At 38.6% G+C, this 26,766-nt stretch overlaps 1 protein-coding gene and 1 long non-coding RNA gene across 2 annotated transcripts; one reads left to right on the plus strand and one right to left on the minus strand.

The window, feature by feature from the left end:
* The first annotated feature begins 2,825 nt into the window (after positions 1-2,825).
* LOC121958238 (four and a half LIM domains protein 3) lies at positions 2,826-25,603 on the plus strand. Its single transcript, XM_042507119.2, has 6 exons — positions 2,826-2,986; positions 16,742-16,913; positions 20,421-20,595; positions 22,130-22,299; positions 22,761-22,947; positions 24,915-25,603. Exons 2-6 carry the CDS (start codon positions 16,758-16,760, stop codon positions 25,064-25,066), a joined length of 840 nt encoding a protein of 279 aa, XP_042363053.1. The 5' UTR covers positions 2,826-2,986; positions 16,742-16,757; the 3' UTR covers positions 25,067-25,603.
* Positions 4,619-20,474, minus strand: LOC148186672 (uncharacterized). Its single transcript, XR_015779455.1, has 4 exons — positions 20,336-20,474; positions 18,267-18,416; positions 18,124-18,187; positions 4,619-5,953 (listed from the first exon to the last, which is right to left on the minus strand). It is a non-coding gene; the product is annotated as an uncharacterized LOC148186672 (long non-coding RNA).
* Positions 25,604-26,766: the final 1,163 nt, after the last annotated feature.

The following is a 26,766-nucleotide window of genomic DNA, read 5'->3' on the forward strand; positions in this document are numbered from 1 at the left end:
GGGTAATTTTATTATGAACTGGTTTTTTTTTCTTATTTTATAGTTATTATCGTTATGAGATGATTTATTCATTTTGAAAGTTGATCATCATTTTGAGAAGATTTTGTATTTTTATAATATACTTAATTCATATTTATGAGATATGGTGTTAGTTAAATGTATAATTTATATAGTTTACTACTGTTTTCTTACTGATGTCCAGCAACAAAGATTTATTTGTCATTTTGTTTCATTATTTTGAGAAAGTTTCTTGTATGTTTGAGATGCATAGTCAGAATTATGAGAATCTTTCTCAAAATAGTGAGCTACGAAATTAGTTAAATATCCACAGCCGTTAGTCACACTGTTTGGCTCAGTGTCTCATAATTTTGAGTTTCTTAAAATTAAAAGATACTACAACACAATAGTAAGCCACTATCATAATTATGAGATACAAAGTTAATTAAAAGTCCTCCACCAAACTTTTATGATGTCAAAGTGTCTTGTAACTTTAACTTTTGAGAAAGCTTCTCAAAGTACTGAGATATAAAATCAAAGTTTTAGGAACTTTTATAATTAAGGTATACTAGGGTAATAACTATTGGGCATTATTTTTTGTTCTTCATTATGTAATTTATCTGAGAAGCTATTTATTTTTTATTATTATTAAATTCCCCCCATCAGTCGTATTTTATATATATAATACATATCTATTATATCTTCTATATCTTATTATAATGATCAACTGTTGTGATTTTAAAATAGTTGCCAGAGTTAGTTTAAAATCTATGGCACGATGCATGAATTTAAGAAAAGAAATAAATGCCGTTTTTCATTATTAACGAGATGATCTCATTAATTCAAAGAAAAAGAAATTGATAAAAAACAGTTAACAAAAATCTTACCTTGTAATTAAAATAAAAAACAAGAATTGAGATTATCATTTTGTTAAATCAGGAAAAAAAGGATTAACAAGATTATTATCTTGTTAATCTAGTTCATTCAGTAAAAAAAAAAAAAAAAAAAATAGAGCTGATTTTTGACCATGCTTAAGCAGTGGGCTTCTATGGTGAGGTTTTAGGAGACCAAAATGTGATTTTAATTTAGTTTTTAATTCACACCTTTTGCTTCATGTGTATTAAATCGGTATTTTAGTGAAACTGATGTAACTAACCTGTTTGAGCAGCAGGTGGCGGCACATTTACATGTGAATATTTGACATTTCAGGATGATTTAGTTCTGAACTTTTATCCTCACTCCAACTCGGGCTATAATTCAAAACATTAATGTTTTCAACAAAACCTCCAGCATGAACTCTGAGACCTATAACAGCAGCCCATTAGCATGTGAATAAGCTTAAAAATGCCACACACACGACTGAGCAGCCTTCATCACTTCATATACACATGTAGCGTCCATCCTGACTTAATGAGTAGTGGCAGGATGGAGCCGCAGCTGAAGCCTCTAATCGTCCCCAGACCTCCTGCTCACCACTGTGGAAAATGGAGGTCAATGAGAGGGAAAATGATATCTTGTTTTTTCTTTTCCCGGGACCCTGCAGTTTGCTCCTGACCGCAAAAAAATGTCGTGTAGCCGAGAAGAAACGTTAGACCGGAGAGTGAAACACAATACAGAAAGTGTGGAGGGTTTAAAGCTGCTGCTCAGCACCCTCATCCACGTGTGATGGATGGAAACTGTGCAGAGAAATGATGCCACATGGTAGAAATTTACTTACTCCCCCTGTTTAACCTTCATAAGACGTATGGATATACTGTTTACAACTATTTCACATTATAATGTAGTTTAAATCAGAATCAGTTTATTGTCACTTCCATACAATTAGTGCACATGCACATACAAATACAGTAATTAAAAATATATAAAGCAGACAAATGACATTTTACCAATATAAAATGTGCAGTATACACACATTAATTTCATTAAAAATATTTGTTAATTAAGTATTTATTCATTTGTAATCTGTAAGTGAATTTTGAATTAGCAATTATGTCAAACACATGATTTTTTGTGTTTCTATTATCAACCATTCATTACCTGTACACATAGAATAGTTATAATATTTGTTGGCAAATACATTAGTAAACACTTAGAGCTGTCCTTATAGGTGTCCCTAAATCCTACAGCCTGGGGTTTTCAGTGTACACCATCCGGTATTGATTGCCAATTTATTTTCAGACTTGATTTTTAATATATTTTTTAATCATTGCACCTCTTGTCTGCACTTTTGCTATTTTTTTAAGATTTTATTTCTTAAAAAATGTAAATAATTTAGCAATTAATTTTAACTTTTTATACCTTTTTTTCTGTACTCTTATTGTAAATCTGTAGTTTTATATTTTATTGCTTTTTAAAGTACTTTGTATTGCCTTGTTGTATTAAATGTACTATGCAAATAAACCTGCCTTGCCCTTCTGCTTATAAATGCTCATTTTTGGGTGTAAGAAAACACGTTAAAACAATGTTGTACAAACATTATTCAAAAAATATCTTGTATATTATATATACAAATATTGTATATATATACAATACAAAATTATTGTGACTTTTATGTAAAATTAAAATGCTGTAGAGCGCATTAAATAGCTCCTATTATGAGATTATTACAGGGATTTTCCATTAAGAGAGATAATAAAATGGTTTACATCTGCAGCTGGAAGCAAAAAGTCTACTGTGTGTTTAAAATATTCAATTACATCCAAAAAACACAGTCAGTCTACCTTTTTTTCAGCTTGAACTTTCCACAAGGTGACAGACAGACAGAGGGAGTGGAGACAGACTGAGGAGAAAGGGGCGGTGTTTGAGAGAATACTTCAGTTTTTTACGCACCAGATGCTTCAGTCAGTGGAAAGCCGTCAGTCTGCAGCTCGCAGGAGTTTCACCGAGGATTTAATTATCTGTCATTTTAGACACCGGAGCAGCACGAGCGGAGACGCTGCACCAGAGACTCCTGAGAGCATCTCCAGAGGTTGCTGCTGCGCACACAGAGGTACGTTTACATCTACACGATTTATGGGAAATACTTACACCTTTCTAATGCGAACACATAGAAGATAAGTGAATGTAAAGTGTGTTATGGTGAGTTTGGGGTGGTTTTACCTCCTCACATGTTGATGTGTGCTCCCCTGAGGCGTGCGCAAATCCTCACCTGTCTCTACTTTGCGCGTTAATGAAGCGTCAAATGTCTTTTAAACTTATTTTTTCCCCCGGTTTTAATTAGTTTAACAGATTGCCTTTAAAATTAAATGCAATGAAAGTGCCCCTATGTAGGGTTTACAAATGATAGCTGTATAAATGCTTAATAAATTGTTAATTTAAGGCAATAAATGAAATCAACTTTTGGGTTTCCAGGCTCTGAAAACTCCCTTTGAGTAGTTAGAATATTTGACCACTCATTTATTAAAAAGGTGGGAAAGAAAGTACTGCAAATTATCTTATTAAAGGTCCAGTATGTAAGATTTTGGAGCATAAAATAAGTATGTTTTCTTTTGTGTTTAATCACCAGAAGATATGAATTGTTGTGTTTTTGTTACCTTTGAATGAATTGTTATATCCATACAAGGAGCAGGTCAAACCTCCAGAAACAGCCTCAGGCTTTGAAGCCAGTTTTTTACATAGCATCCAAATGGAAATTACAGTAACAAGGTCCTTCACGTGATGCCATGGGGCCCAAAAAGACTTTTTGCCATTGACTTACATTGTTAAGCAGATTTTTGTAAATAAGTGGATACACTTTTTTGAGCATCGCAACCCCCCAAAATGACCTGTCTTACATCGTGGTGTGAGCCATTTGGTCTGATAACATTTTGAAAGTTTAGAAAAGGCGTAAGATTAAATCATTTTATCCCCAAGTTAGCAGAGCACTAAACCAGACGTTAGCTGCTTGGCCACGCTCTGCTGCTGTAAGTCTCCAGTGAGCGTGCGCTATTGCAGTGGTTCCCAGCTGGTGGGTCATGGTCCAAAAGTGGGTCATGGCTCCATTCTGAATGGACCGCAGGTGACTCATGGCTGTATCAAGTTTGTAAAAAAACACACTTATTTTGTAGTACAGTGGATTTCTGGCACAGAGCTTTTCTTTTAAAGTGCCGTTTCTGATTATTGTTTTATTTCCTTGCACTCTAAGCTAATTTGTTGTTTACATTTTGTGAAATTATATTGAATACATGGTAATATATAATGTGTGAACCATGAACTTATGACTACAGAGAAATCCGGGACTGGGCTAGTTGGGTACCACTGCTCTGTGGGCCCAACAATGCGGAAGATGTGGGTCATTTCATACTGCGAAGCATTTTTGGCTTCATGCACCACTGAGCAACTTTAATAGGAATGCTGTATCCATGTCTCTTAATGCATCCACGGTGCAGGTCCTTGTTCACGGAGTTTGCCATGTTGCACCGCTGTGTTTCTGCAGTAGCCTAGAATGGACCAAAAATATACTGGCTCTAAATAGCACCATTCGTATTTTTGCATTGCCATAGTTAGCAGCCCCTCCGTGACAATAGTGTCGGGAAACAGATTTTTTAAAAAAAGTGAAACAGCTTTATTCAGTGTTTTTACCAGTTTTAGTCATCTGGTCTGTTTGTTTCGGAGAGAAAGAGACCTCTGTGGAAAATTCAGCTACTGGCAAATCCTCCCAAACATCTGGATTAGAAAAAAGATGAGCACACATCAGCAGGTGCTGGGCCAGCGGCCTGTTGCTTACATGCTAAACATTATTGGACAAACACTGATTTGTAATATAAAACAGTTTATTCAGTGTTTTACTGAATGCGGGTAATTCTGCTCTCGGTAAAAACCTGAACAACAAACACTGAAAAAATTCTAAGCGGGAGAAGTTTCAGCTTGTTGCAATCTGCAATCATCACTACTAGATGTCACTAAATCCCCCTAAATCCTACACACTGGACCTTAAAATAGTCAGAAAGATGTAAAACTACAGACTTGATTGCTTGTTAGAAACTGAGAATCTTGAGCATTTATTAATAGACCTTTACCAACATTTATAAGTGCATTATTATCAAATTGAAAGATAAACACCTGCCACCTCTGGGAGTTTCTTTACAAATTAGCAACCAAAAATGTGCTCTCTTTAATGACTTGATATAATACAATTGATATATTAATACCTTTGTAAAAGACTTATCATCAACGAGGACTTTATAAACAACAACTGAATAGAAAGTGTATATTTCCAAGCCAAATATGTGACCCCCCACATCCAGGATGGACCAGAAAGGATGTTCTTTCTTTAGAGTGAGGAAACAGTGGATGTTTTTGGGGGCTGGGGGCCTGAGCAGGGTCCAAAGTGAGTAACTGATACTGTGAATAAGTGCTGCAGCCCCCGTCTTTTTCAAGTGGGATTTATGAAAAGGAGAACAAGGAGACCTTTGAGGAAACAATCCCTTTGCTTTAATGTTTCTTGAATTGGCTCGGCTGCACAAAATAACGGTTCATATCTCGATAATTAAAAGCTTAATGTCATGCAATCAGGCATGTTAACAAGCGATTCAGTCTCGTAGAGTTAGACTGATGTCATGTCTACTTCAGATTACAAATTTTCTTCTGGAGACTCAGCAAACCCCCTCACCACCACCACCATCCCTCCACCTCCTCCGGCACCGCTCATAGTTTCCATCACCGCACACTATTCCCATCATGATCCAGTCCATTTGGGTGAAATTAATGCATTCATAGAAACAATGCAGCTCTGGTTGCATGTGAATGTGTTTACGTGTTGAGAGGGGGTATTATTTTTTTGTTTTGCACAGAAAGGAATTCCTGACTTTTGTCTTTTTTTAGAAAACAGAGGGCGGAAGAAAAAATGCTTCTCTTGTTTGCTTTTTTTTCCCTTCTTCTTCTTCTTCTTCCACCACAAGATTTTGCCACGTTTTGACCACAGTTGCATTCCTCTGAGATTCTTGCGTTGGGCGAAGGTTGCGTCTGTGTACAATTGCTGGAGAGGAGCCAGAAACAAAATAAAACAGTCAAAGTGAGATGATTTTTGGGATTGTAAAGAGTCTAATCATGAGTCAGTCTCACGCTGTGTTTTCCATTTCCCATTTCTGCTGAGCAACCTGGGGAGAGTTTTACAGGAGCAGTTTGACATCATAGAGACTACAGCTAACCTGTTTCTGTCCAAAGGCAGCAACACTAATAAAAATTTTGATTACTTTTTAAAATCAGTTCAAAAACTGAAGTGTAAAAAACATTTTCTGTTTTAGGGGTCTACATGACAGACCTTTTCTCCTCCAGGAATGTTTCTTTAGAAAAATAATACGTTAAGTATAACACTGGAGCTATAGGGGGACTGACCATTGATCCAAAGGCCTGAATTCTGAAGACCCATAGGTCCAGAAAATGTCCCGTTAAAAAAAGCCCTCATCTCCGACAGCTCATCATCCCAAAACCAAACACCCATTGCTCTCCGGTCCCTTTCTCCGAATACACACACACACACACACACACACACACACAAAATACACACTTCCTCACTTATGCAAAGCTAAACTAAACGTTTTACTGTAAAGAGATGAAAGTGGTATTAATCTTATCACCTGACTTTTGGCAAGATAGATATAATACCCCTTTTTCACCTAAATCAGTGTGTGCACTTGTAAACCTGCAGTAAACCCACTAAAAACAGGCAATAGACTGCTATTCCATTGCCATTAGAGCTTTTTTTGGTTTGGAGAAAAATGTACTTGCTACCTCATCTCCAGTTGATCAAAACCTTCAAATCATATATCTGGATTTTTTTTAGGTGTAGAAGTTCAATTTGAACCTTTTCTTGATCTGATAACAGTGACTCCTGAATCAACTGAGTCCGAAACCAGTTCTCCACCTCTCTGAAGTCAAATAAATCCAGCAGCCAACATGAAACAGAGACAGCAGGCCCAGTCTCTCAGAAAACAAACATCTGTTAGCGTTAACACCCAGTACTCGAACTGCCCAACGCCAGCTGGCAGCTGATGGGAAAATATGTTTACTTGTGTGTTTGTTTTTGAGGATAGTTGTCTGTATTTTAATATTGACTGTTTATTTGCATTGGTCAGTGTTCGTCTGCAAGTTTAATCCAAGTGCAACAACTAAGCTGCCAAAAGTAACTCGACTAAAGGTACTCCATCTAAGAGACTTAATAACGGTGCTTGATTGAAACCTTTTAATCTGCCTTTTTACTTTCATTCTTTTCTTCGTCATCCGCACAAATATTTTTAGCCACATTTGTGTTTAGTTCTGGATGTTATCACCCTGTCAGTTGGTCCAGACTGAAATATCTCAATGACTATTAGATATATTGAACTGAAATTTTGAACAGACATTCGAGTTCCCCAGAGGAATAATTCTGGTAGTCTTGGACTTTCCCTCTAGCACCATCAGGTCAAAATGTGTCCAGTACTTTGGTTTATGACCAAATACCTGCAAAACTAACAACATTTCCATCAGCCACAGCTCTACTTTGTGTTTTGTGCCAATTAATAAATTTTGATGCGTCTCCAACAAGGACTACGCTGTTACTGCAGGATGTGGTGGGTTACTTGGTGACAAGATCTGTAACTTACCCATTTTATGTCAGGTTAGATATAGTGTTTTGCGTTACAGTGTTTTGACCTGTGGAAGGAGACGTGTGGAGTTCTGCTGACAGCGATATCTGCAGCTGTATTGACACAACTGCTAACGGGAGTAGTGCTACATTCATGTGCTCCTCGGAAATATTGTTTTTTCAAGTAACAAGCACATGAGAGGCCCCCAGGAGTCATAATTATTATTATAATTATTTGGAAATTTTTGATCAAATTTGAGTTGCCACGTTGTTTCAGGGCAGCAGAAATGGCGGAAAGCATGGAAACAATGTCAACAATTTACGGTACAAAATTACATATTTTGTTCCAAGTAACAATTATTTACTTTTAGTAGTTGCACATTTAGTATATGCATCTATTAGCTGTAGTAAGCAAGCAAATGTTTAACTATAAAGCATGCCAGGCGAGTATACTAGTGTTGATAATTACATTATTTTGTAACACAAGTTGCCAATGTGACGTCATAAATGCACTTTACGATTTCAAAGCACATAAACGTAACGAAGTTGGAAGAGCGACTTCCTAACTCAGAAACCACGACCTTCCAACATCACATGGACGCAGCATAGCAAGCGTGCTACAGAGCAACAGTTTGGTAATCCGTGCATGAGACGGTAACAATATCTGATCACAAGTGGACAGCTGGACACGCATGATAGGCACACAACGATATGTCTCGGCTGTCCCATTGAGTTTGGATCACCAAAACGCACGCTAATAACAGGTCTAAACAGAATCTATGAGACCCACCAGGCTTTCAACCAACTCCAGTGTAAACCCTTTCACATTAGACGTTCAGAACAGCTGACGTAGCATAAAGAGTGAAAAAGGCAGCTCAGGGTGGATGGGTCCATCATCTTGTGACCCCGTACCAGGAACTACTGTGTGAGATCACCGTGTAAATTTGCATGGTGGTGACTTGTGTACTTGTCATCTGACTGTGATTTGTTTGTCAGTTCATTAGACGCCAGCCGAGGTGAAACTGCAGCTGCTGCCCACATTGTTTCCCTGCATAAACAAAGAGCCAGCTGGAGACTCATAAAACAAAACCAGACTTTCTTTAAAGGTGCTTGATTCCCCGATGTTATAGGCTCATAGCGTAGCAAGTTTTGAATCATTAAATCCACTGATAATGATCATATTACGATTTTAGTAACATTCAATGTGACTGAAGAGATTTCTATAATAACTTGACATTAAGTGAACACTTTGAAACCCAGACCGCCCTCACTTTTCTTGTGCTGCATTTAGGTGCCTTTCAAGTATTTAAACCTTTGAACCCTGACAAAATGGGTTTGATTTCTTTTTTTCCAACAATATTTTCAAAAGAAATCAAACCAGATTGGTGGAAAAAAAGAGCAATTTGTCAAGAAATGTCCTACAAATGGCAAGAAATTAGTAGATTCAAGAAATAATTTTTATAAAACTAATAAAAAAAATCTAGAAAACGAGATCCCTAATTATCATAGTTACATATTTAAAATTACGTCAAAGAATTGTCATGATTTTTTTAAAGCCTTTTTTGCAGGTCGTTTTCTTTTTGTTTGTTTAACTAACTTTTACTAATTTTTGGTTTATTTTCTAAAAGAATTTACTTATTTCTTGCTAACTTTTAAGTCATTTCTTCTTAAGTTGCTCATTACCTTCTACCCGTGTGTTGGAAATAAATCAAATCTATTTGCTCAGCTTTTAATGGGTTAAATGAAGCTGAAAGATAGTCAGCCTTACAAGAAATTCCTGCTGTTTTTCCACATTAATCAAGATCCTGATACAGATCTGCCGGCTCTATCTCACGATAGCATCAGTATCTAAAACAGCAATTCATCCTGGTAAGATCTAGACAACAAAATACGCATTGTTGGATGTATTTATGTGTGTGAATGCAGCTGAAATACAGCATGTGATCTGCAGGAAGTTTTGCAAAACAAGGCCAGACACATACTCTGTCTCTGAGAGCTCTTTATTCCCGTAATGTGACCGCTTATTTGTTGTTTGATGTTACATTAAGTGGAATTTAGAGTGAAGAGATTTTCTGAACAGATCATTCATGACATCATATAAACTGAAGAATGACACAGTTAAATCTTTGACTCTAATTTGACCTTAAAAGGATTTCACCAAAGAAACTGCAGCGATTTTTGTGTTCAAGTAACCCAAATAATGTTGCCAACTCAGTATCTCAAAATGTCGTCATTGTTTGAAAGAAGCAGCAATTCATCCTGATGAGATCTTTAATCAGCGACAACAAAGTGCACAATGTTTGTCCGTGATGATTTGTGTGTGCGCAGCTGAAATTAGCCTTGTGATCTGCAGGAAGCCGCACCACATTGAGCGTCTTTGTACAGGGGATGAAAGGCAGTGCAGTCAACTGACAGCCATAAGAGACCAGCCTTGTTTTTCTTTTTTTTTTCTGTAACAGTTTGTAGCTGAAACCGTGAGGGTGTCACTTTCCCTCCACTGCTGCAGGGCTCCTCTGTTGTTGGCATTTTCCACACAGTATTGTGCCGCCGTCAATATTCTCATTCACCTCCCCAAATCCAGGTTATGCAACCCGGCCAGTCGCACAATATGAGGACTGTTCTGAGCTTCACAGGCTGTTAAATTACCCTAATCCATTTCAGGGGGAATAAACAGTAAAAGAGGGGTGGTAATTAAAAGCCAACTTTATTACACGCTTTCCTGTTTTAAACGAACCCACACGCGCAGTTTGGGTTTTATTTAATGAGCGTTACAGTAAAAGAGAAAGCAGTGATTGTGAAGCATTAGAAAGTTTACAGTCACAACAGGCAGCACTGATCATTTACGAGCAACCACATTGGAAAAATGACAAAGCCTTCGAGTTATATTTCCTAGTCAGAGATATTGGGAATTTGTGAAAATGCTGCCCAGTCGCCAGAAGAAAATGTTCACATTTCACATTACATCCACCTAGATTTGGTATCATTTTTTCCAACTGCAGCTCAGTAACGTAGCATAAGTTCTTCACCGTTCTCTGCTGTAACCTGACTGGATGCTGTCGGATTAGTTCGAACAAAATGGATCCGGGGAATTAGGTGTCTTGCTGGGAATAAAAAGAAAATGAATTGGTTTGTGGCACGCTTTTTAAACGACACACTTTTGAATTTTTGAGCTTGGGAGGAAGTTATCAAGTATTCCAAGTAAATCCAAGTGAAGTGATGTTGATTGTTGACTGATGTTAAAGTGCAAGAGAAATTGCAATTTTGATTCAGTCTGAAGTCATCAAGTTTTGGAACTCAAGTCCTAACCTATGGAAAACGGTGACTGTAGGTTCAATAATATATATAAATAGTCAAAAAAAGTCTCTTAAAGCAGAGAGAGTGGTGTGTGCGGAAAGTACCCCCCCCCCCCAAAAAAAAAGGCCCTGGGTCTGTTTTATAATGCATGAATTAGTATTTTGAGGCTCTGACAGATTTAATACTTACCTACATATTTTGTTCCACTGGATTTTATTACGTGTGACAGCAGTTTTCATCATGGAATAATCTGGTTTGTAAACCTCAGACATGAAGTCTAAATTCCTCGATGGGGGGAAAATAAACACTAACACCCAGAAGCAGCAGCAGAGAGAGTCTGGCTCCGGTCGTAAGAAACTGTCCAGGTTGTTGAGGAGTTAAACAGCAGCGAGCCATGAAGGGACATGAGACAGAAGCTTGATCCTGGGACATAGTTGCCATTTGGCCGCCACTACAAAGTGTTTGGAGCCAAGTAACTCCTGTAAATCTCTCACCGGGACAGACGGTGTAGAAGAATCCAGCATGTCCCACTCATCAAGGTGAATTGTGGGTTTAAATAGTTTCAGCAGCAATGCTACCAGAGAGAGAGTACTTAGACAGGATGGATGACTGTTTGGTTTAACGTCTCGTGTTAAGGAGAACAGGGGCGACAAGTATTCTTGGGTGTAATCCAAGAGGACACCTGTCGAGTAAAGTGAACGCCTCCTAAAGAAGGCGCTGACTGCATGTGAGTCAGACGGCTCATATTAATATCAGACAGTCTGGATGGTGTGAAGATTAACAGATTCTAAACAGACGTTTATTTGCAGTCAGTCGTGACTCTAAAGCGAGATGTATGCAACACAATTGCCAAAAAAAAATGTTTGCATTGTAAATTTCTGCAAACCACAGATGCATTACATGTGCACCTTATTATGTAGCAGGTATGTGCACAAAATCACTTAAATATGGCTAGGAAAAGATAATGTTTTAGCTTAAAATACCTACTTTGGAGGCCACAAAGGTGGCAGAAAAAATCAGCAATGTCTAATAAAAAAACAATAGCTTTTCATGTCTAAAAAGCCACTGGAAAAACAGATTGGTCTCTACAAAACACCATGGTTTGGTGCCTAAAAAGCTGCTGAGAACACAGCTAAAATGACATAGTATATGAGCCGACTTTATTATCGGGAGGTGGAGGGGATGATGTGTAGGGTGAGGTGAGACGCCCGAAAAGCTGCAGGTCATTGTTCAAGAGTGATGCATTTAGTTGGAATTAAGCGAGCCATTGCTGTTTGGGCATAATACCAAGTGGGTTTTACGCCCAAATCGAACATGTTAACCACAGCGTTGTTGAAACATAAAGTTTCAATGTATCTGCTAAATAATAACGTGCAAATGTATTGTGTTGTAACATTTTTTGAACTATTGTTTGATTGTTAAATGTTTAAACTAGTTAAAACTAGTTTAAATCTGTATTAAATCTGTCAGAGCCTCAAAATAAATAGTTAAAACTAGTTTAAACTAATTTAGCAGGGACTGCCCATCCAGCAGATTTTTGTTGGCCCTAAGGCTGTTGCTACAAATACAGATTGTACTTCTGAATTTTTGTATGAGTAGTGAAGCAGATCAACTTTTAAACTCAGACTAAGCTGAGATCAAACACTTAAACTGGGCAGTTCTGACAAAAAAAATGAACCAAGATTTTTTCACGCCACTGCCTATTTCTCGCCTCAAGTGGTGTTTTGAGAAACAGATTTTAGCTTACTGTTTAACTATAATTCGAGATAATTTATTACCAGCCAGCCGCCATCGTGTTTCTGATGTCAAAACAGATGAATTCGCATTACATCACCCATCAGCGGGAGCGTTTATTGGTTCCGATGCGGCGCAGTGCATTCTGGTAGTTGTAGGTTTTCTACCTCTTGAGCAAAAGCAAATGCCACAGCCCCTTTTCTCTGTTTTCTCTGGTCACATAGCACCAACTTCAAAAGTATTTGCATCTTTATAATGCGTAGACCACCTGGTTTAATGAAAGGACCATCTTTCCAGCAGCGAAATACTTATTAAAGTGACCTCATCCCCCATAAAGTTTCACTGGTCTGTCCTATAGGAGCTATAACATGTTGTTTTCAACAATGATGGATTTTAATTAGACGCTGTCGTGTTTTGTCCTATAAGAACTCCCTGTTGGACGCCTAAAGGAGAATTTGATGACAGACAACAGCTGGAGACCACAGAATGTGTTCACAGATGTTGTGGCTCAGGAAGAGAAACATAAAGCTCAAAAACTGGGAAGACTATGTCCGGAAGGAAAACCATTGTTCTATCTCTGCATTCATCGTAGACATGGACAGACAAGAATAGAAACCCAGAACTTCTTTAGACGTTTTAGGAGGGGAGTGGGGCTGATTTCCCCAACCAGACAGCAATCTGACAGAAAACAGACATAGGATGTAATGTTTTCTCTCAGTTTGGTCGTCCTCATGTTGTGTTGACCCGGCCTGATGCCCTGTAAGAGGAAGCTGTTATCTGCAGGGAGGGATGCATGAGGATGTCCACGCTGTTGTGCTAACATGGCATTGGGAGAAAAGGTCTGTGGAGGAGAGGGAGATCTGGCTTCAGGACATGACCGAGAACAGACTGTGTTTATCTTTTTTATGTTTATCTGAAATTGCTGCATCATTGGTTATAAGAAACAAAATGTTTGATAGCAGTCAGACACGAGGAATGTAAACTGCTCTTTCACTTTGACTCCTTCGGCGGACCAGATGCAAATACTTGGAGGTTACCGAGCATGAAGCGCAGTACCTGTAAATGTGACGTTTAATTCTTACCAGCTTGTAACAACCACAAAAATAAGAGAAGACAGAGAAAACAAGTGGTCTTCATTACTTTGCACCGAGCTCTGGGTCCTTTCATCGTTTAGCCGGTGACGTCTTCCACCTCTGAGGAGACGTGGGGGGGGGGGGTCTATTCTCATTCCTTGATCCCTCAGGGAGATTTTAAAGCCACACGGTCTCTCAGCTGCACTTTGTTGAACCCACCTCCTCTTTTCTGACATTACAAAAACACGTCAAAGCCACTCTGAGACCAAAATAGGCGAGAAAATTTTAAACAATCACTGTTTCCAAGTGAAATATTTAAGCGTCTTGCCTTTGTAAATGTTCCAGAAGTTGTGATCCTGAGCATGAACATATACCCAAAGTCCACAAAGTTTATCCATAATCTTCATTCACACTGTGTATATCTCCCTAAGTCATGCCTGCTCCGTCTAAACTGTTCCACAGGAGGGTGTTTTAACCTCCCACACTTCATTTCCTCGCTCATTTCCGTTTGCCGCTGCAGAACACGGGGTCACATACCCTGCTAATGTCTCACTGTGTTCAGTCATAATGGGGATGATGTTATTGTCAGTGTGCCCAGTCTGATTTCCACCTGTCCTTCCTCTGCTCCACCAGCTCTCAACCCACTCATTTATTTAAATTAAAAAAGGAAGCTACTGCAGGCCACTTCCCAAAGTTAACCGATGCCCAGAGCCTCAGTGTATTTACTGTAAGCAGTGAGGTTTTTCAACAAATACTGGGTAGGACTCTTGACATATATCATCTCATTTCCTTGGAGGTTGCTGCTTGCTTCAGACATGTCGGTACATTTTGCCAAAAGTTGTCCAGATTAAAACTTGGTTTTGGTTAAAAAGTGACAGTTTTTTTTAGAAGTCTATAGGATCCATAAACCTTTTTTTATTTTGCAACAGCATTAGAGTGACTTTTTCAGTGTGAATCAGGGCTTAAATAAACATTACACATTCACAGAAATGCTGTTAACATTACAGTTAACAAACTTTGCAAAAATAACTAGATACATTAACATCTTTTTAACTACAAATTATGATAAAAATCATGCCTGCTGAGTGTTGTCAGTTTGGAGCATGTTGTTTTCAATCATACAAGTTCATTTTAAACAAAAACTCATCAGTTGTGTCAATAATGCTTCTTATTTCTTGCTGGCTGTCGGTGACTCTCAGTTCCTCTCCTGACGGGCCAAAAACTATTCAGCTAAAACCACCAAAAGTATCACCTTTGAGTCGCATTTATCCTGAATCTGTATCAAAGCATGTCTCTTAAGAAAAGACTAATTTTCAAAATAATTTTAACTAATTTAATTTTAATTTCTCGTTTAATTTTGATGCTACTTTCCCTCTTGTAGGGCCTTGATTGATCTAAATTTACTATTTACCTAGCAGCTTCAGGGTCAGTCATTCTGTTCCCATCCCAGGGTGTCAAATATAATTTCTCATGCCTCTTTCGTGTGATACCGACTCCAAAGGCGCCCTTTTGCATCTCTGTGGACTCATCCTTTAACATGTGTATGTGATACACAGCAGTCGTGGTTAGGTTTGGGAAGAAAAACATGGTCAGAAAAAACAATGTTTTGGGGTTAAAATTAGTATGTAACATGTTTTGTTTTGTTATTTTGTCAGTGGTGACAGGAGAAAGTTCTGTATTTGAAAGAAAGTTGTAGACAAAAGGAATAAACTAGATAATCGAGTAGTATTTCCCTTTTTAAACGCAGGCCAAACAAAGATTAAAAAGCCCTCAAGAGATCCTTTGAAATAGAGAATGCTGTTTCGGTTCAGCTCCCAACAATTAATATTGTTTAGTCGTTCTTTCTCAATGCCAAACCGCCGCAGGGGGTTTCATACAAGAATGAGGGGGAGGAGGGGCAGACATTATAAGCTTACACTTATTGGTGAGTGATGATGAAACAGGAGTGGAGGAAAGAGGAGGAAACAAGTGGTTTTGTCATTACTTATCAAATATAAATCAACTTTGAGTTAAAGTGATCACTCAGCCTTTTCTCTGCCTTCTGGATGTGAAACATTTTTCATCAACAGTTAACTTTTAACTACAATATGATGTCTTTTGGTAGCCCATCTGCTTTTCTTGCATGTTAAAGTTTAATCTAAATATGATTCACCCAGTTTTTAAAGTTACCATTAACCTCCTCCTCACAGACTCTCATCATCTCCAGATTTTTATCTTCTTAAACCCCACTGTTGCTTTTAACACAATCAACCGCAGCACTCCTCCTCAAGATAAGAGAGTTTCATTTAACCTGAGTGAAATAGTTGTGTAGCAGTTGCTATGAAAAGTAGGAAAGAGTGCAAATATATAAAGAGGGCAGATATCAATAGTTAATATGCAAAATATACACCTCCTCCTCTGCTGCTACTTCTTTGTCCTGTGGCATTCCCCAGGGTTCAGTGCTTGGTCCTCTCCTGTTCATCCTTGACGTGCTCCCATTTGTTAAACAAGGCAGCGATTACGTTGCCAAAAAATGGAATCCAGAAAGCAGTTTAGTAACATGCAAGCATAATTTCTATGAGACAGGATTGCTATTTCAAATACCCCATAAATCACATTAATAGCCCCAAAGCAGTCCTTTGCCACTTTAAACATATAACATTACTCTGGCCATCTCCGAATCTTTGATTAATGGAACATCCAGACTCGACTACTTCAGTGTGAATTTTTATGCTCCATCATTCAAAAAAACTTCAGTAAGTCCAAAATTGTCTATGTTCAAGACTCCAAACTCACTATTCTACAACTGCTTTTAATTTAATGACAATATCGAGCACTATCAGTGTTTTTTTTAGTAATCTATCACACAGAGTGTTTTTTAATATCTTAAAAAAACTCTCTATAGTGCTATAATGTGTCTTTTTACTCCCATTTTTGTCTCTTCTGTTGGTCTTTATTTCCCAGCTGTATATCCAAAAACTGTCTACCTCCCTTTTCCCTGCTTTCTCTCTCTGTCCCACTAATCTCACTCCTCCTCCTCCTCCTCCTCCTCCTCCTCCTCTTCCCTCTGCTGTTGTCTCACTGATAGCGAATGCTAAATCGTGCCTGTGAATTCTTTCAGCCTGAAGAAAGACATCATGAGTGACAACTTCGACTGCAAAAACTGCAACGAGTCCCTGTGTGGACGCAAATACATCCAGGTGGAGGAGAAACCTCACTGCATCCCCTGCTACGACCGCCTGTACGCCAACACCTGCCAGGAGTGTAAAGAAATAATTAGCCACAATGCCAAGGTGAGCTCTACTCACACAGGGGTCGAAAGTATTTACTAAACTAACTTTTTTTGCTGTTACGTTATACTTCTGCTTCACTACACTTCACTGCATTGTACTTTTGACTTTAATATTTGAAAGCTAAGATTCAAGATCAAGAATTAATTGCAAATATATAAATTATATCTAAGATATTTTATAAAACATAGGGGTGTTGCCATATAATGTATTGACAATAATGGTGAAAATCCAGTCTCTTTTAAATAATTTCCGTTTCTTTTTGTTTTCATGTTGTTTCCCTTCGCCAACGCTGTCTGGTTGCCTTTTCACCATCTATTAAGTGTAAAATATAAAAACAGTTGCCAATCCTAACTATGATGTATTGCTTTAAATAAAACTACCCAAGTACCTAAGTATATAAACCCACTGCAATGTTAAAATGCAGTTTATGAATCACAAATTATCATAATGAATAGGAATATAACATTATCAGGGACCATTCTTCTTCTTTAACAAGCACTTTTGATACTTTATTATTATTATTATTATTTATTGATACTTTATTGGTACGTGAACATTGCTTATTTAACAACACAACTTAAAACTATATAAATGTCATCTGTCGTCATTATTATACATCAGCTGAATTTCGCATCAGATGTCACAACCTAAATTTAACCAAATATTAACGACTATTGATGTTGGTGGCCAGCTGGTTCATGAAAGAAATAAGGCAAAACACATAAAAACTAACATAAATACAGACTTAGGAAAATGAAAACACCAAAAAGTTATAGTAAAATAAAAGTAAAATTATTAAATTTAATGATCTGAGTACTTCCCCTACTGAAACTGTTCACATCTGACTGCATTATGATGAATTTTCTAACTGCTTCTAGAAACCAGCTGCCGTTCCTGGAAAACTCTCTCTCTTTCCAGAACACCAATTGTCTGTAATCCCCTTTAAGTTTCCTAAAAGCCTGAGTTAGTGAAAATTAAAAATGCTGTCCTGCAGGAAACACCCAAAGACGCCATGAGGCCATCAGCGTCCTGTGAGTTATGGGCTCCCTGTGAGGGACTGGCAGTAAATTACGCTCCTGCTTGCTTTGGCCGTCCCTCCTCCGCACAAGACATAACAACATTCATCCTTCATCCTTCTCCTCCGTCCCTCTGCTTTAGTTGTTTCTTTTATTGTGAAACGCCACGCCTCAAAAATAAGTTTTTCACCCACCCGTTCAATGTCGGCCGTTTATCACGGAGCTCCATGAACTGCAGATGAACTGGAACACAAGCAGCTGTTAGAAGAAAAAAGCACAAATGGGTTATGCTGATTTTTTGTAAGAAAATATCAATGAAGAAAAAACTTCTCTCAACTCTTCTGTGAACTCTTCCTCTGTTTGGCGGACAGCAGGGTGTCGTAGGGAGTCGGAAACTTTGTCGGCAAACATCCAAAATACAGAGAACTGAGTCCTGTGGTTGACCGTGACCTCCAAGCAGATGGGAGGCAGCAAATAGAGAATCTCCCTGTGAGGAACAAAAACATATCAAGTGTTTTTATTAACTTACAGCTCAGGGTAAAACGTTTCCATATTATTCACCGTCAAAGGATAAAGCTGGTGTTGTTTCATATTTTTTTGTCATTAACAAATGCCAGAAGACCATCAAAACCAACAGCAACAATAGTCGGTTTCCTAAAATCTGACTTTCCTACAATGTCTGTGGCTCTCAGCCAAAGCCTACTGATTCCTACTGAGGAATAAATAATCTTCGTTTTTATATTAAAAAACGGGGACCTTTGAAAACACTTAATCTGTTTTAGTTTAAAAAACTCTGGGGTTGAGCTTTTCTCTGGATATTCGAAAACTGAGACTTTTGGAAACAATGACACAAGCACAACGTTCACTTTCTGATTGGCTCTTATGAGTCAGGACATGTCAAACAAAAAACATTATAGCTACGCCTACATGCCTTTTGTGATTTGTGATGTGGGTGCTCCTTTTCTATTTGCCATGGCTTCTCTGCTGATGGATAACGCTCCATGCTGTTGTCTTGGCAGCAGTACCATTTGCTTTGTAACGACTCCCAATCTGTTTTCCAGTGCTTTGACTGCGTAGAAAAGAAATCACTGGTCTTACTTTTGGCCTCATCCAAATTTTCTGTAACTACGCAACCAATTACAGAATGGACAATCTGTTTCATCTTTGCATCCGTATGCGCATGCCCAGTGTACATGAATGGTCGTGTGATACCCATTTTCAGGCGTGTTGCTGTGGATGAATTCTAAAACCGTGCTACTTGTTTATATGGAGATCATTTTCATCTTTAAACAACAACATATTAATATGGGTGTGACCTTATTTTGCTGTGTTTGGGGCAGTCCTGATCACAGCGCGCTGGTGAGGTCAGGACTTTATAAAAAAGGTAGCGACCAGTAGACTGTGAGCAACACGCATTCAAGAGGTAGCAATGCAAGTCGTGGACACAGCACCTAAAAAAAACCAGCAAACATAGTAAAGGAGACAACACGTTCTCATGCTGAACCCGTCAAACAGTGACGGCCCGTCAGTGACCTTCCACATCAACCTATGACGTTCTGGGTCCTCTACGGTGATGTCAACAAATGCACGTGTGGTGGGATGATGTGGCATGGTCCCTATGTTCACACAACAGCGCTGACTGTCACTGTGGTTGGAACAAAGTCACAGATGGTTAGGTTTAGGCAAAAGAGGCACATGGTAAAGTATAGAAAACACACACACAGAACATGAACTCTGGACTCCTGCATGGAAGTCGCTTGTTTGTGGGACCTCCCAAGCCACCTGACCCATAGGCGCATTTGCAGTCTTCACATTACATGGTTACCCAACCTGTTCTCACTCTGTACTCAGAACGTCATAGGTTGATACGGCAAGGATACCTAAAACGTCATAGGTTGACATGGAAGGTCACTAACCAACCATCACCATGTGATGACTGCGGAGTGAGACCGTGATGAAAGAGCGACTCTGGGGTTAGCTTTCACTTTCACTGGCGATACTGTTACGAACAGTAACCAAGAATTCCTGCAAAGTAAACCTTTAAATCAACTTTTAAGCCATAAGCTTCCACAATATGTGTTCGCGATTCCATTCTTAAAAATTTCAATAACCCAAACAACAAAAACTTTTTTTTGTCTCACATATCTTGTTTGTCTCTTTTACCTGCTCTTGTTAGTCTTATTTTTTCTGCCAGATGTGTTTAATTACACTTGACTTAATTTGAATATCCTTCTCATATTGGGGAGGACTTTTGTTTGGCTTCTCTCCATTAACATGTCCATTTAGTTTTATTATCGCATGTCTCTTACCATGACCTCTGCATTTGGTAAACAAGTTATTGACTTCTATCTTACTATGCCTTAAAATTGGGATAAAGTAAATTAGAACAATGTGTTTATTAAATACCTTTGAGTGTTCGTTTTTATAATAGGTCCATTTTAATCCTGACTGGTTTCACTGGTCACTCAGTTTGACTCTCCTCTTCCTCCAGGAGCTCTTCTATGAGAACAGATATTACCATGCACACTGTTTTCGCTGTTTCCGCTGCGACCGCTCTCTGGCAGACGAGCCCTTCACCAGCCAGGAGGATGCACTGGTGTGCAGCGACTGCTACTGCAACGAGTTCTCCTCCAAGTGTGTCTCCTGCGACAAGACGGTCATGCCAGGTACAGCTACAATAAAGACTTTATCCGTCCAACACCGAGTTCAGAAACCTCCTCTGGGTCAGATCTTTGAGTAATCGCTCAGATAGTCAGAAAGTTCACACCCTGTCTGTTTGGGGATAAAGAGGCTAATGAGTTTTTGTTATCCGGGGTGTGACAGCTTAGATGTGGCAGGATGATTGTTTCCTTGCTCTGCTGAAAATATCTTTCAGCTCGGGGGCGCTGTGACGACACGAGTGCAGCAGCGGTGTCGGATGACTGAGAATTACCCGGGCCTGTGGGTACTGTGGGATCTCATAACTCACCAGTTCTTTTCTAAACTGAGCAGTCATTTTCTTCAGTTTCTGCTCGGCCTGGAATGCCTTTAAGAGCTGCTCTGCCGTTTTCTGAACAGTGCAGCCGAGTTCAAAACACCGTCATGCCTTTGGGCTGCAGTTCAGGTCCCAAAAGTCGTAAAACAAGGCCTGTGATTAAAGGAACTCAGAGGCATGACTGACCTCTCTGCAGAGGAGCATGTGCTTCTTATGGGAGTGGACAAACACACTGTAAAATCTGACAAGTTGATTTTACTTAAAAAAAAGGAATCATTTCTTGAAAAATGTAAATAAATGTAACTATAACTCTTTATTAATATTAACTTTATATCTAATTGTTGAATTGACTTAAAATGTAGTTATATTTACTTAATTTGGGGATGTTGTTGCAATTTAAAAAAATCATTAAATTCAAATTTCATTCAAAATTTCATTAAATCAATCTTTTTTAAGTTTTAACAACTTCAGTAAAGCAAGTTTACTCTGCTGTACTGTATATCTGTATTCTTCTGTTTGCAAACTCATATTTTTATTTTCTTAACATGTTAACAAAACAGAACTTGCAGATCTCCTAACTTCATTATTGGAAAAATCCTCTTTGCCATGATCAAGTTAAGTCAGACTAACTTGGTTTACTGAAGTTGCTAAAAATTAGAAAGAACAAGTTACTTCAACTTGTCATTATTTAAGTTGCAACAACTTCACAAAATTACGTCAATACAAATACTTTTTGACTAAACCTAACAATTAGATATAAAGTTAACATAAATGTAGATCAGTAGGTATATTTACTTTCCCTTTTCAAGGCAATCTTTTTCCAAGATTTTTTTAAGGAAGATCAACTTGTCAGATTTTACAGTGCAGCCTGTAATGAAATTGTTAACACTGTAAAAGAAAAAAAAGATATATATATATAAAGTAGTGTTTGGATGCTGTGCTTTGTTACAGTGTGTCAGACTGTTTTGATGCAAGATAAGCTGAAGTATTTCTGCGGCACAGGAGTGAAAACAGGTTTAGCCGTCACACTGAATCATCACTTTTGGTCTTTGTCGTGTGAACGCTATCAGATTTCATTCCGGTTTGTATTTTCAGCACAGTTGCACAGAGATCAAAGAAATGCCCCGTGTGACACAGAGGGTTTGTACATGTCCGGGAAAATATCAACAAACATCATCTCAGTTTCCATGCTCATCTGCTCCCACTCTTTTTTTCTCCTCTGACAGGGTCGAGGATGTTGGAATACGGCGGCTCCACGTGGCACGAGGACTGTTTTGTGTGTCATGGTTGCGAGAAGCCGATCGGCGCCGAGGCCTTTATCCCGGACAACAACAACTACTACTGTGTGCCCTGCTACGAGGGCAGGGTGGCTCCTCAATGCAGCCACTGCAAAAAGGTGAAGTGGGATCTTGATTAATCGGTTCAGAACTTTAAATCATCACAGTTTCTCAGAGTCCAAAGTGACCTTTTTAAATGTCTTTTATCCGAACGGCTGCCCAAAAACCCAAAGATATTCAATTTGCAACAAAAAAATGTATAGTTGTTTTACATGACTTGGATGCAGGAGAATGAAGCAACATAGTGATCATCAGATGATAGACTAAAATTGATTAGGCATCATAACAGAGGTACAATGTATATGTCAGGGTTAAAGGATGAATATGTGACACGAAGAACTGAGTAATAAACATGAGCAGTCATAGGTACATAAAAGAGTACCACCTTAAGCTCAAACACTTCAGTAGAAAGCCAAAGAAAAAAGCCAAATTTGCACCAAAATGCTGCCAGGTATCTCTAAAAGACGCATCTTAAAATTAAACATGTTTTCCTGGAACAGTTTGTGTTTGTGTGCTCCAGGCTCTGACTAAAGGAGGGGTGACCTACAAGGACGAGGTGTGGCACAAAGAGTGTTTTCTCTGCACGGGCTGTAAAGCTCCGCTGGCCGGCCAACCCTTCACCTCGCAGGGGGAGAGTCCGTACTGTGTCAAGTGTTTCAGCAGCCTGTACGCCAAAAAATGTGCCGGCTGCAACACGGCCATCACAGGTTAGTGCAGAGTGCAGGAGCACAGGGTCGTTGTCTGTTGGATAACACAACCATTGAAAAGCTTTAAAACATCCCTGGTTCAATCCTGTCTGTGGCTGTTTATCATCTCCTGTTTTCTCCCTGTGAATCCTGTCTGTCTTGATGATCTACTATCAATAAAATGTCAGAACAATTATCGTCAGCTAACAGGTATAGGCAGTCAGGTGACTCAGGTTGTAAATCCTCACTGATCCTTTCTTTGTGGTTTGCATTTATCCACTTTTTGTGTTGTGGTTTCTTTTTATTGTCCAAAAAAACAACTGCTAATTTTCAGTTATTAGCAGTAATTTTTCTACAGTTTTGTTAATTTGTCAGGCGAGTTAACAGTAAACAGTGACGCTACAAACACTAACGCTAGATCACATGCTTTGATGTTTCTGTTGAATCCTTCATGTGTATGAAGGCAATTTCGATCCTACTTGGGAAAGGCAGACGCTGCCACTTTAACAAGTTAAGTTTTAAGGTTTGAACGGGCTCAGCAGTACGTTCAGTATGACAGTGGCATTCAAATAATATAGTAAATAAGCTAACTGCACTAACAACAAATTAAGCAGACGCTAGATATCAAACAAAAGCCAGAGACTGGTCCATATTCAGTTGCTGTGAGCTGCAATCTCACCACTTTTAAGCAGCAGAGAGAAGATTATGTTATCTCAGAGCCTTACAGTGCAGAAGTCACGCCTCCTCTGTGCTGCTGCATCTGTCAGCTGTCTCTGGGAGGCCCCCCTCTAGCCACTAGACAGCGACAGCCAGTAGGGGGCCCCATTAGGGGGATTCCTGGCATTTTGTCGTTGCTGCAGTGTCTAAAAGGTTTCCATCATATTGTCATGATATGGACCAATATCAGCCATCTCTGGGGGCCCCCTTCCAATTCGGGGCCCTAGGCAATTGCCTACCTTGCCTACTCTATTGCAACTCCTCTGATTGCGTACATAATCTGCATTAACTTTTTACCTTTGTCTTGTTTTATTGTGCTCTCTTCTTCGTCTTCTTTTGTTTTCCCGGCTTTCTTTTGCAAATTTATGCTGTTTGACGTCTGAATCAAAGCCCGGGGAGGGCACTATGGAGCATGAATGCCAAGGCCAGTTCAGGTCCGACTGAGGCATAACATAAGAGCGTAAATTGATCCCCAACTGCATTATCTTGGTTGGGTTAGTCTGACTTCAAGAAATTTGACTTAGTATGATTTCAGTGGGACTAACATGTTAACATGTCTTTTAAAAGTCCAGTTTTAGTCAGGCTAACACAATAATTTTTCTGACATCATGTAAATGTACCGACTGAATTGTTCTGCTGTTTGAAGCAGAGCAGGTGGTGTACGGCGAGTTTTAACAGCTTTGTCAGTGAAAACAAATGAGAGCTTTGAGAGAGAACCCAAAGTGTAAAGTTTCAGCCAGACGGTTCAACAATGAGCTGAAACTCACTGTTAAACTCTAAAGAGGCTTTAAAGACACAGTGTGTAGACAAACATCTTGAAAACAAGCCACAGACTGAATCAATCAGGACTGTCTCATTGTTCTACCAACAAAAACATGATGTTATAATCTCATAAAAACTCTACACACGTTAGCTTTCAGTGAGCATGAAGAAGCAAGAAAATTACAGAAAAGACAATGCAGAAATACAAGTTCAGCGGGTTCATTATCATCTTTATCTCATCTCTTTATAATGTTGGCAAAGAAACGTGCCAGAGTTAAGAACTTTAAGAGAAGAACTTTAATTAGATGTTTTTGACCACAGCTGTGAACTAGATTGCAGCATGTTGACAGAACTGGCAGCGCTTTCTTATTGTTTCTGCCAACTGTTGATGTTATCTTACATTCTTTATGTTGTTTCCATAATGCTGCAGGGCTGTTATTAAATTTTCCACCCACAGTTAAAGATTCCTTCATTAGTCGCTCATCATGCGTCGTATTTGTGTCTCTCAGGGTTCGGGGATGGGAAGTATGTTTCCTTTGAGGACCGGCAGTGGCACCAGCCGTGCTTTAAGTGTTCGCGCTGCTCTGTGTCGCTGGTGGGCTCCGGCTTCTTCCCCGACCGCGACCAGATTCTGTGTACAGACTGCAACAACGACGACTGACCGCCGCTCACACCACCTGCAGCAAATATCAAACACGGCTGACACCAGCAGCAGAACGTCTAAACCTCAGCCCTGAGCACAAACACTGCAATATTATAAACTCACTCACAGTAAAGCTGACACAAAGCTCAGTATTTACAACTCAAAACTCTCGTCAGCCTGTAGCACATGTTGTATAAATTCTGCAGACATGTCCTGTGATGTATGTATGACTCTGTTTTTCATTGTTTTATATATTTTGCACATCAAAGACTAAATAAAATATACAAAAGATATGTAAACATTTAAATTAAACTGTTTGATTATTCATAAAAGTGGTAATACATCATTTTATAACACTTTTTTCAGTACTTCTATACAAAACCAAAATTTGAATTTGAATGTTACTTGTTTAGTTTATTAAACTGCCCATTTTCTTCTTCTATGTAAATTTATTTGTTGAAAATGTTGCAAAAAACATATATTTTCTTTTAATTTTGGCTTTAAACTATCTTTTCTGTCATCCACGCAATGATAATAAATATGATAAAAACAAGGGGTAGTGTATACATTTATTAATAAATGGTGTTTTGCTAAGTGAAATGAACATGCACAATACATCCCATAATGTGCAGTAGGTATCAGTTAGCAGATAAACCAGGGATACTCAACTCGCTTAATAACTCGTACAGAATTATGTTCAAAACACAAAAAATATTGTAATGATGGATTTCTACTCTAAATGCAATCATAAATTGATTGGGATGCATAATTATGTGTTTTTTCTATCCAACGGACAAAGAATATTAACGCGGAAATCACCTAATAGTAAATAAATGACAATAAATGGTCTAAACAGACCATTTTGCAAGAAAAAATGTGAGGTTATAGATCCTTCCATCTGCACTTCTTTCAATAAATAAGATCTAGTTTTATATTTTTATGCACTCTGGCACTTTATCTACATTAAGAGTACAAAGAAAAATGCCAGCGTTATTGCATTTATTTTTATTGTGAATTAGGAAATGGCCATTCGAGAAACTGCAGTTTCTGGAATCGCCACTTGAGGTCGAAGAAAACAAAAGTTTCAGTCAGTGTTTCATTTCCTTGTTCTATTTGTTTTAAATGAGAGATCTCCGTGGATAATTTGGCTTCCAGTAAAGACCTCCTGAAAAACAAACACCGAAGTCGGCTTGGCTCACGGGAGAAGTTTCACCACTAGATGCCACTAAATCATTTGTACTGCTCCTTTAAAGTGATATTTAGCAGTTTTTTTTCCTGTCTCACTGAGAAAAAAAATCAATCAATCCTCAAAAAATACATATATCCGAAACACTGAAATATTACTTTTGCTTATACTTTATCTCTTATCTCAAAAAGGGGGTGGAAAATTGGGAGAAGGTTCCCTTGAAAAACCTTTACCCTGTTTCCCAAAGATGGTTTTCTGTGGGTAGTCCTAAGCAGACTGTTTCCCTCACTACATAATCTGGATAAATATTTACAGTTCAGAACCTCTGTGCTGATCTGCTCTGATTGTGTTTATGTGGAGGCTGTGCCAGGCTGGTGTCCATGTCAGGAGGAGGGAACACAAATCCACGATGACACCGGTCGAAAACTTCTCCATAAAAGTGATTTGGGCATCTAGTACTTTTATATTTGTGGCCCTAATGTTAAATGAAATACTTTTACCTGCTTTTTCTAGCCTTTAAAGTGGCAGGATA

The sequence above is a fragment of the Plectropomus leopardus genome, chromosome 17 (genome assembly GCF_026936395.1).
Source record: "Plectropomus leopardus strain MGB_pleo_1.0 chromosome 17, ASM2693639v1, whole genome shotgun sequence".
NCBI classification, from domain to species: domain Eukaryota; kingdom Metazoa; phylum Chordata; class Actinopteri; order Perciformes; family Serranidae; genus Plectropomus; species Plectropomus leopardus.

Bases quoted from the DNA above. Each gene is read 5' to 3' on its own strand.
- LOC121958238 (XM_042507119.2), top strand. From the start codon at position 16,758: ATGAGTGACAACTTCGACTGCAAAAACTGCAACGAGTCCCTGTGTGGA. The intron at 16,914-20,420 runs GTGAGCTCTACT...CTCTTCCTCCAG, and splicing joins TAATTAGCCACAATGCCAAG to GAGCTCTTCTATGAGAACAG. The intron at 20,596-22,129 runs GTACAGCTACAA...CTCCTCTGACAG, and splicing joins CGACAAGACGGTCATGCCAG to GGTCGAGGATGTTGGAATAC.